Source organism: Carettochelys insculpta, chromosome 4 (assembly GCF_033958435.1).
Source record: "Carettochelys insculpta isolate YL-2023 chromosome 4, ASM3395843v1, whole genome shotgun sequence".
Taxonomy (NCBI): domain Eukaryota; kingdom Metazoa; phylum Chordata; order Testudines; family Carettochelyidae; genus Carettochelys; species Carettochelys insculpta.
This window is the reverse complement of record NC_134140.1, coordinates 88,019,210-88,036,404: the sequence shown is the minus strand read 5'-3', so window position 1 is coordinate 88,036,404 and position 17,195 is coordinate 88,019,210. Positions and strand designations below refer to the sequence as shown.

Genomic DNA, 17,195 nt, shown 5'->3' with positions numbered 1-17,195 from the left:
TGTTGGAGCTTTTTTGCAGCCCCGAGAACTCAAAACCAGAGAAGAACCCCGAGTGCTCGTGATGGCTGGATGCAATGGACGGTGGTGTGCTATCCATGCTGGTCAGAAAGAAAACGAGTTTGCATTCCTGATACTACTCAAATTTGTGGGCTTCCCGTTACCTACTTCGCAGCATCAGAGCTGAAAGCGGCCAGAATGGACAGCTATGGGGAATTGTGGGATACATGTGGGACTCCTCTGGAGGTCAGTAAAACCAACTTAAACCAAAGCTGTTTCCACACTACCATTAATCTGAATGCTTACATTTGAACTTTCCATTAATACCACTTGGGTTATAGGAGTAAGACTAGTGCCCCCTAAAGTCAAAATAATGGTATTTGCTGTGTGAACAGTCATGATTTTAAACTGAGCTAAATGCCTTACATTAGAATTTATGCTGTAGTGTAGACATAGCCCAAGATGAGGAAGATTGGTTTAAAAAAATGCATTGATTTTTTCTTTTAAAAATTTACATTCTCTGGATCTGAATGCTTTTGTATTACGTGATCATTGTTAATTCACCATCTTAAAATCAAAATGGCTAGCTAGAAAAACTTAAGGTGAAATCCTGGCTGTATTGAGGTAAAAGGTGACTTCAATGGAGCAAAAAATTCATCCTTTGTCTTTCTGCTACTTCTGTAAGCAGCTCTGTGGAAATGTTTCTTATGCTATTTTGTAACCTAAATGCAGTATGCTTCTGAAAACCACAAAATATTGCAATGCTTTCTACAGCAATGGCACACTAGGGGGACTATTTCTCTATAGTGGAAGCACACAGCTGTTAAAAATAGCAATAAACTGAACTAATCTTTTTCTACACTGGAACTAATTGGTACTACATATGGTATTAACAGCTTTTTTTTGGTGGAGGGAGGCACAAACCCTCAACTATCAACACAGATTACCAAGTGTACTTGATTATTCACTTATTTTAAAAACTGATAGAGTTGCCCTTAATACATTTTATGGGACATGTCAGTTAAAAATTAGTCATAAGAAATATGCATATATAAAACCTTTAAATTTATTTTTGTAGCGGAAGACTTTTCTCATGTTGATGGTGGTGTGTTTTTAGAAAGTAAGTCTGTGGGGATGAAGGAGTTTGTATGTATTTATTTCAGTGAGACACATGCCTTCTGATAGTCTTCCACCTTATTTTAATTCATACCACTGTTAAATGCTCACATTCACATCTTTCTCAGCCAGAAGAGACTCCACTCTTCAGACCCAAAGATTTACAGTTGGAAAAGGTTAACTTTTCCAAGCTATGCACTAATTTTAAAATTTTATTTTGTCAAAACAGCTTTGGCTGTGCTAGGAGGATTCTCTTGTTAGGTTAAATTAATTGCACATTTTAATAATTTCTTGTTATAGCAGTGAAGTATTCTTCTGTGCCTTTAACCCAGTCAGGCAACATTTAATTGTTTTTTATTCAAATCGTCATAACTTAGCTGACCTGCACTTAGTACTAAACGGGGCTGTTCCCTCAAATGCCAACAGCTGCAGCTGTGTTTTCTTGAACTTCTAATTGCTGTTCTGTGCCTGCAAAAACCAAACCTAATAATCCCTTTGCAAAAATAAAAAACAATTTTCCTCACACCCCCCCACCACCACCCACTGCTTAAAAGGAGAGAGGAAAAAAAGCTGGCTAGTTCGATTTTACTTTAAATGGACAACGTTCTTGCAGGAGACTTCTCCGTGAAGAAAGTTTCTTTCTCTCTCTCGGGCCTCCTCCAACTTCACCTCCCTCTACTGCTATCAACCACCCCTGTAGTTCCCTTGAGCTAGGCTACCGGTAAGCAGACAGGGGCTGTGCCAGCGGCCGAACTACAGATCCCAGGATCCCTCTGCAAAGCCCAATAACCTTCCTTCCCCCTCCCTGTCCTTGTTGTTGGAAAAGGCTCTGGCCGAGTTTCAGAGAAAGTCTCAGCTCCTCCAGTGGGAACGGGGAGGGCGAGGCGGCCCGCAGAGGCCACCGGTGGGGAGGAAGGGAAAAGGGTAAGGGGTGGGGAAACTATGCTCAACTGACAGCACCGCGGGCCGATGGTGATGGTAGAAGGGCTGGAGAGGCAGGACACTTGAATACCAGGGTAGATCCCTCCCACCCGGGCTAAGAAGGAGGGACCCCCGCCCCGTGCCCGGGAGTCGCGGGGCTCCCCCTGCCCTTCAAACCTCTGCGTTCGCTTGGCCGAACTCTGCGGGCTGCAACATTCCGCCTGCCGAGCCCCAGCCTTGCTGGCCGGGTGGAACTTTGGCGGGTTCCAGGTTCCAGCCCGAGGGGAGGGGGAAGACAAGGACACCCGCGCGGAACGGAGCGTCGCGGCCCGGCCCATTCCATTCCCCCCGCCCAGCCCAGCCCAGCCCAGCCGCCGCCGCCGCCGCGGGAGGAGGAAGGAGCCGCGCTGAGATTTCCCAGGCGGGCAGCAGCGAGGGGAGCAAGTCCTCGTGCGCAGGCTGTAGCCAGTGCCCGCCGCGCCGGGCGGCTCTCGGGGCAGCCCGCAGGAGCGAGCCGGGCTTGTTCCTCGGGACGCGGGCGCTGAAGTTGGGGCGGCGCCCGCTGTGCCTCTTGCCTGCTGGTCGTGAGACTCGGTGGCCGGAGAGGGAGAGCCGCCTGCCCGCCTCCGTCCTGCTCCCCCGGCTCGGAAAGACACCCACCTCCCAACCCTCCTTCCTTCTCTCCCCCGGCCGCCTCCTCCCTCTCCCCAAGGCCGGAGCGGGCGCGGTGCGGCGGCTGCTGCTGCTGCTGCTGCTGCGTCTCCGCGGCGCCCTCGGCCCGGCCCGGCCCGGCTGCTACGGACAGAGGACTACCCCAGCGGGAAGGCGGCGCCGCCATGAGCGGCGGGGAGGTGGTTTGCTCGGGCTGGCTCCGAAAGTCCCCGCCGGAGAAGAAACTGAAGCGATACGTGAGTGCCTTCGCCGTCCGGGTTATCCCCCACCGGGCGGCTCCTCTGTCCCGGGCTCTCTCCCCGCCGGCTGCCTTCACCCCTGTCCGCCTCCCTCTCCTTTCTCCCCGCTTCGCTCGTCCTTCCCTGCCCGCTGCCTCCGCTCGCTCCCCAGCTGTAGCATGGTGGCGTTCCCCTGTTGACAACACACCGCACAGCCGCCTTAGACCCGCACCGCCTTTCCTTCTGCCGCTCAGGACGTAAGTCCACTTGGGTGCCAGTTGGAAAAGGCCCCGGTGCGGTCAGATCTCTTTTCTTGCTAAGGGAGCGGGGGGCGGAGTTGTTCCCTCTCTCCCCTTTCTTAAGTCTTTTAAATGTAAACACCGGCCAGCCTTTTCCTGCAGCCACCGTCCAGCTCCCGCAGGGGGCTGGAGCAAACGAAAATCCTGGTGCTACTCAACTTGTGCCTGCCATGTACTTGCTCAAGTTCCTGCAACAGGGATCTTTTCTCCAGGTGTCCGAAAAGCTCTTTCCCTCTCCTCCCGAGGACGCTCGGCAGGAAGCCCTGGGCTGGCTAACTGAAAAGAAAAGCGAGAGGAAATGTTTCCTTTTTATCACAGAGTTCTACTACTGCCCATCAATAAATAGTCCAGCAGTGTAGCAGAGAGGGTGTTGAAGTTAGGTGGGAACGGGGCTTGTTTGCTGAGAGGGCGAGTTTTTGACACAGGAACAGCAATGCTGTCCTAAGCTTTTTAGGGCGTTTGGAGAAGCTGTCAAGTCACGTAGGAGGGATGGATGATGCCAGGAGTGATCTTTCCTGAGGTCCTTCCCATGGCACTGCAGTGGTTTGCTTGTGGTGTCTGTTACCTGGGGGGACTTTTCCCTTAGCCATTTGTAGGTTTCACTTCAGTAGAAAATGGATTGTGCCCCTGCCCCTTCTACTGGGGCAGGAAAATTACCGGCGAATCAGCAAACACCAGTAGCCACAAAACAGTACTTCTTAGTGTCTTTTTGACTAGTTTCCACAGCGGAAAGAGAGAAGTGAACTTTAGCTACTGACATTGAGCTTTTATATAAGAAAGAGTTGGTTAAACAAGACTGTCCCGTGTTTCCAAATCAAAGCTACTTCAGGCCCCAGTACTGTCCCATTGTAGTGAATGGCACACAGTCTTTAAACTACAAGAGCACAGGATCAGGCTTTCCCTAAGGATATTGTTGTGACATATAAAACGTCTATCTCTTTCCCACTGAACTGGGCACTGGGTTGAGGCGGGTATTCATTTTTGTAAAGTGTGTGTATGTACTGTAAAAGCACTGGTAAAAGAGTAGTACAGTATTGCGGTTTGTATAGTGGCAGTGATTGAAGCATCGAGTGATGGAATACATCTTAAGTTTAATTAGTTTTCTGTAACAACAGTAAACACATACATAGCTATGCTGTAATATAGTAAATCACAGCTAACCTGTCCAGTAGGATTCTATTCTTCCATGTTAATTAAGATTTTTTTGAACACACTAATGGATGCACTGCTAAATAAAAACAAGAAAATGCCAGAGAATAATATACTTACTTAGTTATCGAAGGAATTATAGTTCTATAAACATGCCTTCTCTGGGACCTGGCATCATATAGTCTTACTGTCCAGCAGAAACAGAGTTAAAGTACACTTGAAACAGTTTTCATTGGCATTAAAAACGTAAATCTGACTTTCAGAGTTGATGTAAGGTGAGCATAATTTTTACAATGACTTGTAATTTAGCCACGTAAAAATTCAGTTAATGCGAAGATCGCTTGACAGACTTCTAATGGTTATACTCTTCTTTATAATTAAATATGTTAATAAGATAATACGTTACACTGTAGTGTTCCTTTAACTGGTCTGTCCTGAAAAGTAGTCATCCCTGTGTTTCCAGTTAATACCACTTAACAATGCAAGATCTGCTTTTTGAATCTGTGCAGAGTGATGATGGCATGGAGGGGGCAAGGCCAAGCTCCCGGTAACTTTTCTGTAGCTCACTTGATACCACTGTTGTCTGGATTGTAGGACAGAAAGCCATAAATTTAAATACTACAGCCTTATCTACTGATGCTGCATATGGGGAGGTGCTATCTAAGGGATAAGTTAAAATAAGGTTCCTTCTGTATCTTTGGTGCCTGGTAGGTTAAAGATTCCCAAATTAATGTTTGTAAGGAAGCTTGATATCATGATCAGTGTTCCTTGTCTGAATAAAAAGTCTGTTACGTGCAACTCTGTGAGTTTCTGTTAAGTGCTCTATGGCCAGCACAGATTTGTCTATTCTCACTGTAAGTATGTCTTTGTGATGCAGTCTGAAAAAGGTTATATAAAGCTGTATTTTGTACTGGTGACATTTCAGAAGTCTCCCTCACAGGGAAGATTGAGGAATAAATTTTCACTGGAAAAGCGTGTTTTTGAAGCATACTTTTCACATGTATGCAGAACACTGTAACTTCATGCCCTTTTAGTTAATACGTGCTTTTGGGCAAATCCAAGAGTCTTGTCTGGGAAGGGAGATAGGAAGTCAGAAATTGCAGATGTTAGATATGGTTTCAGTGCTAAACTTCAAGGAGGGTAAGAAAGAACACTTTGAAGCTAGTGCACTGACATATGTTCCATGGGTGTTTTCAGTTTTTTGTTTTTTTTTGTTGACTGACATAGTACTGAAGACAATTTCCAAGCATTGGAATGCTTAAAGGGATATTGCTGTTTTTGGAATGACAAAGAAGAAAAACTTCAGTTTCTTGGATGCAGTGTTTTTCCCAATTAAAAAACCAGAAATATTTTTATTGTTGATTTAGGTCTTTGACAGGGAATTAACTCCTTACTTATAGCATTATCTGCAGCGGTTCACTTGAACTGGCATTGGAAATGGTCTAGTTACTTGTGTAGCTGAAAGAGCCATTTTCTGCATAATTGTTCATTCAGGAAGACCCACTGCTAACAGTGGTGGTCAGCTGTGGGTCAGCTTCCTGATGTAGACATGGCTTTGGAGGGATGTCTTTCTCACCCCCTCTGTTTACTTCTTCAACATGTCATAAGTCCTTTTAGTCACCCATTTAAGTTTTGCAAAATGGGGAGAGGGCCTAAGGTTGTAGGAGGAAGCCAGGGTCAGAAAGAATGGACCTAATTCTTGTTCAATTTTTATAGTTCTTACTTGTATGAGTAAGATAAAGTAGCATTTGGTTCCTGAGTGGGATGGAGGGAGACTGAGCTTTGTTCTTGTTTGTAATACTTTCTGTCCACTCTTGACTTAACGTCCTCATTTAGAGTTTTTGTTCACTTCATTTTTATCTTTTCCATTCTCTTAATTTTCCTAGCACAAACAGAAAATTTTCTTCGACTCTGTTGTTTAAAGATTAAAAAAAACCAACCTTGATCATTTTACTGAGGTTTTTCTGTTTGGTTGCATCTACATTACATTCCACTTTCAAAAGGGAAATACAAATAAGTGAGATCAGAAATGCAAATGAGGCATTGCTTTACATATCTGACACCTCATTTGCATATCTTGTGTGATTTCACTTCCAGGAGAACCTTTTCCAGAAGCAAAAAACAGCCATGTAGATGGGGTTCCTTCACAAATAAACCTCGTTTTCAAAAGAACCCTTCTTCCTGAAACAAAATAGGAAGACGGGTTCTTTTGAAAATGGGGTTTGTTTTTAAAGGAACCCTGTCTACATGGATGATTTGCTTGTGGAAAAGGCTCTTCAGAAGTGAAATCCTGTGACAATATGCAAATGAGGTGTGATATGTAAATCTGTGCCTCACTTGCATTTCCAGTCTCACTCATTTGCATTCCCCATTTGACAGAGGACTGTAGTGTAGACACAGCCTTTGAGTTCCAGTTCACCCATCAGGTGAGCCTGAATAGAGGAATTTCAGTATCCATATGTTGACAAGTCAGCAGAGTCAGGTGCAAGTGAAGAGACTTGCCAGTTCCGGGGGGGGGAGGGGGGGCGTCTGTATGAGTACTGTGCAAAGATTACTCATTTCTTTCATTAGTTGAATGGCTGAAAGGACAGTTTCACTTCTCTTCGTTGCTCCAAAATTTAGCAATTCCTTAAATAAATCTGCTGAAAATCAGAAATTTTTGTGCTGCATTTCCTGATATTTACTTTTACAAACTACTGGGCCTCCCATTGTAATTAGGGTTTCATGTTTTAAATTATTTCAATATCTGTGTGGAGTTGTTAGCTTACACTTTTTATGAAAAGTTAACAATGGCAGCTGTTTTTAAGGAGAGAATTAAATAGCAAATCAATTTCTTTTTTAAATGTGTCCCAGTTTGAGAAAAATACTTGCTGTTCTGCAATAGTTTAATGTTTTGCTTATAATAGAAATAACTGAGCAGTGGGGTCAGCTCACTGGTATGTCGCATCTTGCTGGTTTCCTAAGGATTTAGCTTTTCCTGACCTGGGTTGTCTCCTGCTGACCAGTGTCTCACCCTCAGTTACGTATCTTCTATGCTACTTCAGGCTCTATGTCCCTTCCAGTCCTCAGTGCCCTTGTCTGTTAGCGCTGCCCCACAGCAGTGCCTCTACACTCTGGGATCCTCACCACCCAGGGAACCTCAATCCCCTGTACCCACCTTGCTTCAGTGACCCACTCCCTGTCTTCCTTAGGGGAAAACTGCACTCTGAAATGGCTACATGTCACTGGCAAGGTGGTATGCACCTACTGCCTCCTTCTGCCCTGGCTGCCTCATTGCAGCCTTAGTAACTCTCAGTCTCCTGTGTCAGGCCTGCAGCCTGGGAGTTGGGTCAGGCCAGAGCTCCCCAGCTCTGCTTGCCTTTCCCTAGCACGGCTCCATCTAGGGTACTCTCTGTAGCTTCCCAGGCCGCCAGGTCCCTCCTTGCTCCACATCTGGAGCAAGAGTGTGCTCTTGTCACTCCCTTGCATCCTTTTATAGGATCCAGCCTGGCCCTGGTTGCCTGACTGCTCCCTGCCCTAATTGGCCAGGGTTGCTCAAACCTCTTCTGGCTAGTCTATGAGCCACTGCAACTGGAGTGGGCTTGCTTACAGCACCGCTACACTGTGGTAGTTTTGAGCCAGATCAAATTTTGTATCTCTCTTCCAGTTCTGATTTTTATCATTTTGTACTTTAGGCTGCTTGAATGGATGATTAAACCTGTTTATGAATTACTTTCTCCTGGGGGGATGGTATGCCAAGAAACTTAGAAACCCTGCACACACTAGTGTAAAATTCTACAAATTTTATTTATTGAAATAAATAAGCAATATAATCATACCAGTTTCAGTTAGTTTGTAATTTATTTCAAAATACATGTCATCAAGTATGTCTGTAGCAGTGCACACAACAAAGAAGATTAGGTAATTTTTTGGACTAGGCATTTTAGTATAGAATTTTGAGTAATTGAGTTAAACTTCAATACAGAAAGGTATTTCCTACACCTCAGAAGCAGTTGAAAGGCTTGGGGGAGTCAAGGGCAATGGAGGGGGTGAGGGAAGGAGTCTGGGAGAGAATCTGGAGGACTGTTAGGTATTGGTTGGAGAAGTGTGGGATGGTTTATTGGAGGGAAAGAAGGGAGGAATTGTTAGGGAGTTGAAGGGTTTCTCCCTATGCAGACCCTGGCTGACCCCAAGCCTGTCTCTTTCCGTCAGACTCATCTGCTTGTGTTCTCTGTAAGTTCCTGCATCCCGTTTCGTGTGGTTCTGTCATCTCCCTTTCAGCACTAGTGTGCTGTCACCCCACTAGCTCCTGAGCTAGCAAACTAGTGTCTCCCTGACTAGTCCTTTTGAACCCCAGTGTAACACCTGCCTGCTACAGTCTTGTGTGATCCACTCTGTCTTAACCTGACTCTGTGGCAGTGTGCTGTGATGAATGCAGCTGGCTGGTCTGGTGCCAGAGCAGCCTGTTTGCTGCATGAAAGGCAGAACTGCAGCATTTCTCTGGCAGAATGAGGAGAAGAGAAATTCTGCCCTGGACATGAATTCTGCACACGCACAGTGGCACCGCATTCTCCCAGGAGTATCTAATGCTACTAATGCCACTCTAAGACCTTGCCTATACTGTGCATCCCTGGCAATATAAGATACGTAACTTCAACTGTGCAAATGGTGTAGCTGAATTTGAGGTACTAAGACTTACTTAATGCGTTGTCCTCTGTGCAGGAGGGTCAGCGTCTGAAGCTCTCCCCTCAACCCTGCATACTCTTCTTGTTCTGGTAGAGTACCAGAGTTGACAGGAGACCTCTCAGAGGTTGATTTATTACATCTAAACTACGGCTTTGATCCACAGTGTAGTGGAAACGAACACTAAGGCTATGTCTACACTTGTCCCTTTGGGGATACACATCTCCTAGAGCTGGAAGGGACCTTGGGAGGTCATCAAGGCCAGTCCCCTGCCCTCTTGGCAGGACTAAGCACCACCACTTTTTTTTCAGTCTATTTGCCCCAGATCCTTAGATGGTGGCCTCAAGGATTTTGCTCACAAGCCTGGGTTTAGCAGTTCACTGCTCAAACCACTGAGCTATCCCTCCCCCTTCGCTGAAGGGGGTTTGGTAATCAGGCTGCTGGGAGATTAGGAATGAAGTCGTGTGATAAATATTCAGCACTTCATTATGCTAATTCTTCCCCTGCAGCAACTTCGAAGTGTCCAGCTTGAAAGGGCCAGGATGGGTGTGGCTGCGGGCACTTCAAAGTGCCTTTGGTTGCTGCAGTGTTAACTGGGAGCAACTCCACTGAAGTTAAAGAACTTGAGTGATATCAGCATAAATTCGTAGCCCTTCATTTGCAAGTGATGTCATTCCTCATTATTCTCACTAATCTCGAGGTAATCTAGTAATGCTTTGAGCTACTATGATATTTTGAGTTTGATTCTGCCTCTTTTCCTCCAGGAACTGCAGAGCACCTTGCAGGATTGAGCCCCAGGAATGCAGTGTAGTTTGGAAGTTAATCTGTCTCATTATGCAGTGTAGTGCTTTCTAAAATAAGGCATGTAATATTGCCTCATAAAGAGCATTTCCAGTAAAAGCCTTTGTCTATGAAATGTATGTATATTCTTCTATAAAATACAGTTTCAGGCTGAAGTCAGTCCAAAATCTGTGTAAAATGCAAAAGAAATATTTGGTTATTTGAGTATAGATTCATAATATACATACATTCATATATATCTGTCTAGAAGATAACTGACTTAGAAGGCTTGCGCTTTTGTATTATGTTTCTGTTTATGCTCATATAGTTGGAAATTCTGTTTGGCAGTCCATTGTTTTTTTTTTTTTTCTTTCTTGGATGTGTCCTAATACCATGTGCTTTGGGAAAGTAGCAAGTGAACCTCCTTTCACATTTTTGGCATATCTTATATGTTTCATGCTTGCAAATGGCAAACCTGCTATACGATTCTGGAAGACTGTGTATGAGGACAGAGAAAAGAATTTATCTCGTCGTCTTAATTTCCCTTTCAAAAAAGGGAAGTATCTGCATAAAAGTCTTTTGTGCTTATCTATGATAAAGTTTTAAAGTTAAATGGAGGCTTTTGACAATGTAATGGGACCAACAAACCTTAGCATATTGTAAGTAGTTTTTCTGGTGCTGTGGTTTTGCAAACTGGCATTTTTTTATTTATTAGATGAACCTTGTGTATTTTTACAAAGTGAAGATAAATTGTAACTATTCCATTTACATAAAGGCAGACATGGGTTTGTAAAATAAGACTTTCCACTTTAGGGCTGATGCTAGCTTAATTCACCAAGTTGTGCCTGAATCTGGCAAAGGTTAACCATTGGTAAGGTATATCTCAAGTTGCCATTTGTGATTTAATGCAAGTTGTGCATTGCTTTGTGTTCAAACTATTGCCTTTTCAGTGAATGTCACAGACCACCTTCTTCTTGCATGCCATGTGCTAGCATAAGTACAGTTCAGCAAATAGTATAATTCCCACATTCCAGCTGAAGTCTCCTATTATAACTCTAAGGTCTTTTCCTCCTCCTTCCCCTTATCCTATGCACTGTAGAAAAGTCAGTCTGTTGCATTTTGATGTTTGTAAAGAAAAATATTAGCTAGATGTGCACCAAGCTATGCAACTGAAAGCAAGTTAAGTGTAACAATTTCAAATATTTCCTTTGGGGATAAAACAGAATGAAATGCATATTTCTGTGTACAAAATAAAATTGCGGTGCTGGGGACTGTAGCTACCTCAAGTGTGTTTCTAAGTCAGAAGTGTGGGCTTGGTGTCCGAAGTGAGTTACCAAAGCTCAACAAGCACATGCTGAGATAGAAAAACACTTACTGCCAATTTTTCTCTGTTGAAAAGTCAGTTTTTATATAATGCAATATGCTGGCATATACATTGAGTCTTAATATTTTATTCCTTACTAGTATAAGGAAAAATTAAAGATCTAATCAAATAGTAACATGGCTGATTTAAATTAAGACAAGTTTAAACTGATTTTAGTATCTATGGTGGTATGGTAAAATTCTGCTGCAGTTAAATCAACGGGGCTGTCTACACTAGAGAGTTTTGTAAACAAAACTAAGGTTTTGTCAACAAAACTCATGGAATGTCTACACACAAAATGTGTTTTGTCAACAGAAAGTGTTGACAAAAAAGCCACGTAGATGCTCCAGAGGTGCTTTTGTCAACAGAGTGGTTCAAAAGAGCAATGTGGTTTGTGTGTAGATGCGATCTGTAACAGAAGTTTTGTCAGAACATCTATTCCAATAGTAACTTCTTTAGACAGATGTTTCTAGTGTAAACATAGCCTGGGAGTTTTGCCATTGATTTTAGTGGACCTAGGACTTCATCCCAGTGTGAAGGTGAGGCCTTATCTTACTTAATGGAGATCACCTGAATTTGAGAGATTCTCTGCATTCCAGGACTCGAAGGTTGCAAAAGAACATTTATGCCTCCCTGCACAGAATCCAGCTCATTCAAACAATTAGAAGTTCTTGAGCACTGAAAGAAACTTGTCATCTCCTGTGACTGTGACCCCTATTTATCTAAGGCTGTGTTTATACTAGGCGTGGAAGTCGACCGCTGATAGATGATCGTCTGTCTTAACAGGGAAGGTCTATGGGAGCGTTTCTCCCTTCGACCTTTCTTACTCCTTGCCTCTTGTGAGGAGCACAGAGGTCGAATTGGACCCCTGAGTGTCATTTCATGGATGCATGAAATCAAACCCCAGAAGATAGACCCTGAGTGGATTGCTCTTCCGCAGTAGCGTAGCTTCAGCCTTAGCTACATAGCCTCAGGTACCATGATAATCTGAGCACCTTTCATGAATGTGTTAATCTCACAGCAACCCTGTGAGGTAGGAGAGTAGTGTTGCCATTTTACAGACAGACAACTGAGGCCCAGAGAGACTAAGTGACTTGCCCAAGTTCAAGTAGAAGATCTGTGAAAAGCACAAATTTGAACCTTAATTTCCCTTGCAAAAACAGGAAGTATCTGTATAAAAGTCTTTTGTGCTTATCTATGGTAAAGTTTTAAAGTTAAATGGAGGATTTTGACAATGTAATGGGACCAACAACACTTAGCATAGAAGTATAGTTTTTATGGTGCCATGGTTTTGCAACGTCTCTGGCTGCTCCTGCTCCTTGTGACTGACGAAACTAGTGACCTTGGCTGATGGACATGGTCCATGACTCTTTGAGTGAGGTAATCCTTTAGGCACCATGAAACAAGCAGTAATCAAAATGATGGATGATAATTCACATCAGAGGACAGTTTTGTCTTGGCAATTACTATCCTGTGTAACTTTCCATGTTTGGACAAGGTTTTTGAGGAGATGAAGAGACATCTTTGACTTCTGTCAACACCACAGACCACTCACAATTGGGTTTTAAACAGGTGGCCTGTGGATTATCTCCTTTTAGTGAAGAATTATTGATCCTCTTACTGCCAGGTCTTTTAACAAGGGCTGATGCACTTGTTCTGCATGAGATGAATCTTTATCTATGAACTAGCAGTGGTGTGTGCAGTAGTACGCTTCTTCTGAGATACTGAACAAACAGTTGCTCCTACACCTGGAATGTTCATGTACAAAGATCTTGTCTATGTTTATAAGTGTTTTCCTGGCATAGTTATATGAGCAGAGCCCTTATCTAATCATAATGCAACATACTGACTTTTCCTCCTCCTTCCTCTTTTCCTATGTACTTTAGAAAAGACTTCGGAGCTAGAATAAGAACCTTGATCTAGAAAGTATCTGACTGTATCTGGAATGTGGAAATGATACTAAACTGTATAGGATGTGGCATGTGAGAATTTTTTCCATCCCTGTGCACAGGACTTTTTATTTGGTGGTGTGTGCCGGTGTGCAGTACTGGCACCTTGCCAGGTTTCTTGTGGCTGGGGCTGCCAGCAGGACTCAGCGCCTCAGCCTGTTCTCAGCCACAGGGCTGCTGCTGCCCCTGCCCCCCAGCCTCCACAGCAGCAAAGGACTGGAAGCCAGAAACCCTACAATGGTGCAGGGGCTTGGGAGGCTACCATGGGGCAGGAAGCCAGATCCCCCGTAGCAAAGCAGGGCTGGGAGGCAGAGCCCCCACTGCAGCAGGGGCCGGGAACTGGAGCACCCACTGGCCCTTCAGCAGCCCCAGCTGTGGGAACCTGGCAGTTTTAAAGTTTTAAAGTACAGGCGAGGAGCTGTACTAGCTCCTCATTTTTTACAAAAAACCCCACTGCATGTGCATAGTGAATTTTATGTGTTCTACTCGGAGATACACAAACGTAGCTGTGAGCATGCAGCTAATCAGCTGGGCAGCCTTGGAATCTCTCCTGAGCGGCTGCACAAGCACACAGCTTCCAGAGAGCTCAAGTATAGGCACAACACATTCTGGCAGAAAGAGGTGTTTTTTAGTATAGTAACAACTAATTCCCCTGACAACCTTTTGATGAGAGAAGTGCTCTTCTGTTGGTGTAGCCGCATCTCCAGGTGGGAGTGAGGTTGGCGATTTGCTGACAACGCTGTGTCCGCTGTGGGTGAGGTTTGTGTGTGTTTTGTTGTTTTTTTTTAATTTTCTCAACTGACATTGCTATGCTGGCATTACTTTGTAGTGTAGACTTGGCTCTATCACCTGTCCTAGTTAAAGTGTGTGCTAAACAATTGGAGGAGATCACAAACTGCAATTAATTTAAATTCCAGTTATAAGCAAATGATGCCTAGTTCTGCAAATGCTTCAGCTACATCTACACTAGCCCCTTAATTTCGGAAGGGGCATGGTAATGAGGGATTTCGGAAGACACAAATGAGGCACGGCCACAAATATGCAGCGCTTCATTAGCGTCTTCCAAACTCGCTCATTACCAAGGGGGCTAGTGTAGATGTAGCTAGAAGTAAGAACCCCATACCCTACATTTTCTAGGACTTAACGGAGGAAAGCAGCCGGCTGAAATTAAATGTAGGTGGGATGGAAGTGATATTGGTGGGAAGAGGAAAATGGCTTTTATCTAGATAAAACACTTCCCTCTATTGTACACTCCTTGTTTGTCAGTGAGCTGCAACCTTGGGTTTCTGTGAAGTGCTTCACTGCTCCTAGACGCTCAAAGCGTAAGCAGCCAGTAATGCCATTTCTCATCTTGAGTTGGAGAGGAGCCTTTCAGGGAAGGAAATTCCTCGGGGTATGATAACCAAAAAGGGGTTGTTCTTCTTTTGCATTCATCAGCCTATGGCTTCAGAAGGCCTGCAACCTGTTTACAATGCACTTTTAACAATTAAAAATTTATATCTTGATGTGATTGCTGTATTACTTTCTGCTGTTGGTTTGCTACCTTCCTTGTTGTATTGTAAAGTTTGTCTTTATAGTGAATGTTGGATCAGGTGATCAGAGTCAAATGTAGTTTTTCTCAGCATAGACCAATAACTCTTTTCTCTCGTTTTTGCATTTAAAAAAGGGAGTAGTAGAGATTATAGGGATACTGTCAACTTGAAATCGTGTCTTAAAAATGCCCAAGAAATGAATAAGAACCCAGTAATTTCAGTTTGATACTGCAGATGTCCCTGGGTTTCTCTTGAGAGCATGGTTTTGTTTTTGTTTTGCAGTCTCATATAATTGGGGAAACAGTGAAACACTAGTGTGGAAAATGTAGAGAACAAACAAACTAAAAAACAGAAAAATAGAAGAAAATATTTTTCTTTACTCTTTTGTTCAAAGTAGTTTTGTGTGTTTTGACAATGGTGGTTTAAAAACAAAAAGTCACATGATTTTCTTATTTTATGGTGATATTGCCCCCTTTAATTTAAAGCCAGTCTGCTGTAATGAATAGTCATCTAATTATCAAGGGAAGCTCTTTAACCTGTACCAATCTGCAGCAAGGCATTTATTCAAAATGTGCCATTATTTGTTGCTCTGAATTCCGGCTCTGTTTGCAATCCTGTGTGTAAAGTAAATTAGTGTGGGTGTGTCTGTCTGTCTGTGTTAGTTTTGAATGCAACCTTCCAAATGGAATCCAGCTCCTAAATTTTATAATCTAGTAAATTTAATCCAGTATTTGCTTTTAACTTTTGAAAAAAATTCTCACGTTGGAATCTAGCAAGCATCCAGTATTGTCTCGGAAGGATGCTGATTCAGCCTTACTTGTTAATCCTGATACTTTCTTCATTCTTTTATTATTAATTTTTGGCTAAATTACTACAGTTCATTTTTCCAAAAATTCTCTGGATGACTTATAATAAATTACAATAACCCTTGATTTTATGGATCCCAGTTTAGTGGACTTCGGGAACAGTGGGCATCCACCAGTCACCCTGTTGTTCCTGAAGTCCGTTTAATTGCTGCCCGTAAAATCCTAAATCCTGTCTCCCCTGAATCCTACAAAAAAAGTAAAGCGACTTGCCGGAGCTGCTGCTTCTATGAAGGAGTCATTGCTTGCAGCCACCATGGTCTGCTGTGGCTGATCCCTCCACCATGTTCTGGAGTGCCGCCGCTGCCAGAGCTGCCACACGTTCCTTCCACGCGAGGTGGGGCTCGTACATGGGGAGATGATACTTGCATATGCACCCTACTCCTGGTGGGAGGAGCATGTGGTGGCTCCAGGCCACATCGGTGGCTCCTCCAGGCTGTGTGGCTAGGCAGCTCCAGCTGTGGGTACAGCAGGGTCCCCCCAGCTGTAGGTCTGGCAGCTCTAAGCATGGCAGCAGGCTCTAGTGGTACCTCCAGCAATGGCAGTTTTGGTTCCAGCGGTGGCGGCTCTGGTGAGTTGTGGACTTTTTTTCCAGTGAGGGGAGGGGGGACTGGGACCTGGGGAGCCTGGTAGGGTGGGTGGTCAGTAAACCCTCATATTTAATGGACTTTCAGAGTTAACGAACATCCCTTCCCCCATTAGTCCACTAAATCAAGGACTTACTGTACAGTTAAATCAAAGCACTGCAGAGAAATGCGTGTTCAGGGTTTCCAGTGGCTTCCAGTGAAAGAGAGAGTAATTTTGAATGTACTCTGATTTTAACACCTATTTTTGCCCTTGCATTTGTCTGCTTACTGTGGTTCTTTGCACTTTTTGTTTAACCTCTGAGGGGTTTTTGGAGCACCCCCAAATACTTATAGTTTTAGCATAATGTCACATTATGTACCATGACTGAAAATATTTTCTCAACATGATGCAGCAGTGAGACATTGGTGGCTAAATTTTCGATATAATCCATGCGCTCAAATGTTAAACCCTCAAATGTGGCGGTTTTTGAAAACCTATTAAGTCAGTTCTTAAAAAAATTACTGTGGATGTTAGTGCACAAAGGGATACGTTGAATTTCATCTTTAGATAGTGACAAGTACTATATCAATAACTCAGCAGTTATATGAGAGATTTCTTTCATATTAGCACCTCATATTTTGCAATAGTAGGTAAGTGATTTGGAGCAAACAGAATCAGATGGTCAGTAGACATGGAACTAATGGAATAATAATCACATATACTTCTAAAATCTGCTGCTTACAGCCTGACCATTGACAAATGTGATTTGTGCATTTTCTAAAATTGTCTATACATGATGGCTGTGTGAAAGGCAGTAGAGGACTGGTTGGCAGATGGAAGAGTGGTGGCGCTCCTGGTAAACAGCATGACGGGGAGTGTGCCGCTCTTCTGCTTCTGGACATCTGGCATCATTGTCCCTCTTTGGTCATAAGTGAAAATGTTTTTGGAAGCCTTACCCTGAAAAGAAGGATGTGGTGACAGAATGGTCAGAGGGAGTGTTAATTGGCCATATCTGTTCAGTGCTCCCTTGTGATAGCACTTTTCTGGAGCTTAGGGGTGTGTCTATGGTGCATTTAAAACCTAGTGGCTGTCCAGTACGAGCTGCCC

At 43.8% G+C, this 17,195-nt stretch overlaps 1 protein-coding gene across 6 annotated transcripts in view; it reads left to right on the top strand.

The window, feature by feature from the left end:
* Positions 1 to 2,734: 2,734 nt before the first annotated feature.
* The window catches only part of GAB1 (GRB2 associated binding protein 1), a 135,976-nt gene continuing 121,515 nt past the window's right edge, over positions 2,735 to 17,195 (top strand). For all 6 annotated transcript variants that reach the window (XM_074993270.1, XM_074993267.1, XM_074993269.1 and 3 more), the window contains exon 1: positions 2,735 to 2,942. In XM_074993270.1, coding sequence (XP_074849371.1) covers positions 2,871 to 2,942 — 72 coding nt within the window. In that variant the 5' untranslated portion in view covers positions 2,735 to 2,870. The remainder of the gene's footprint in view (positions 2,943 to 17,195) is intronic.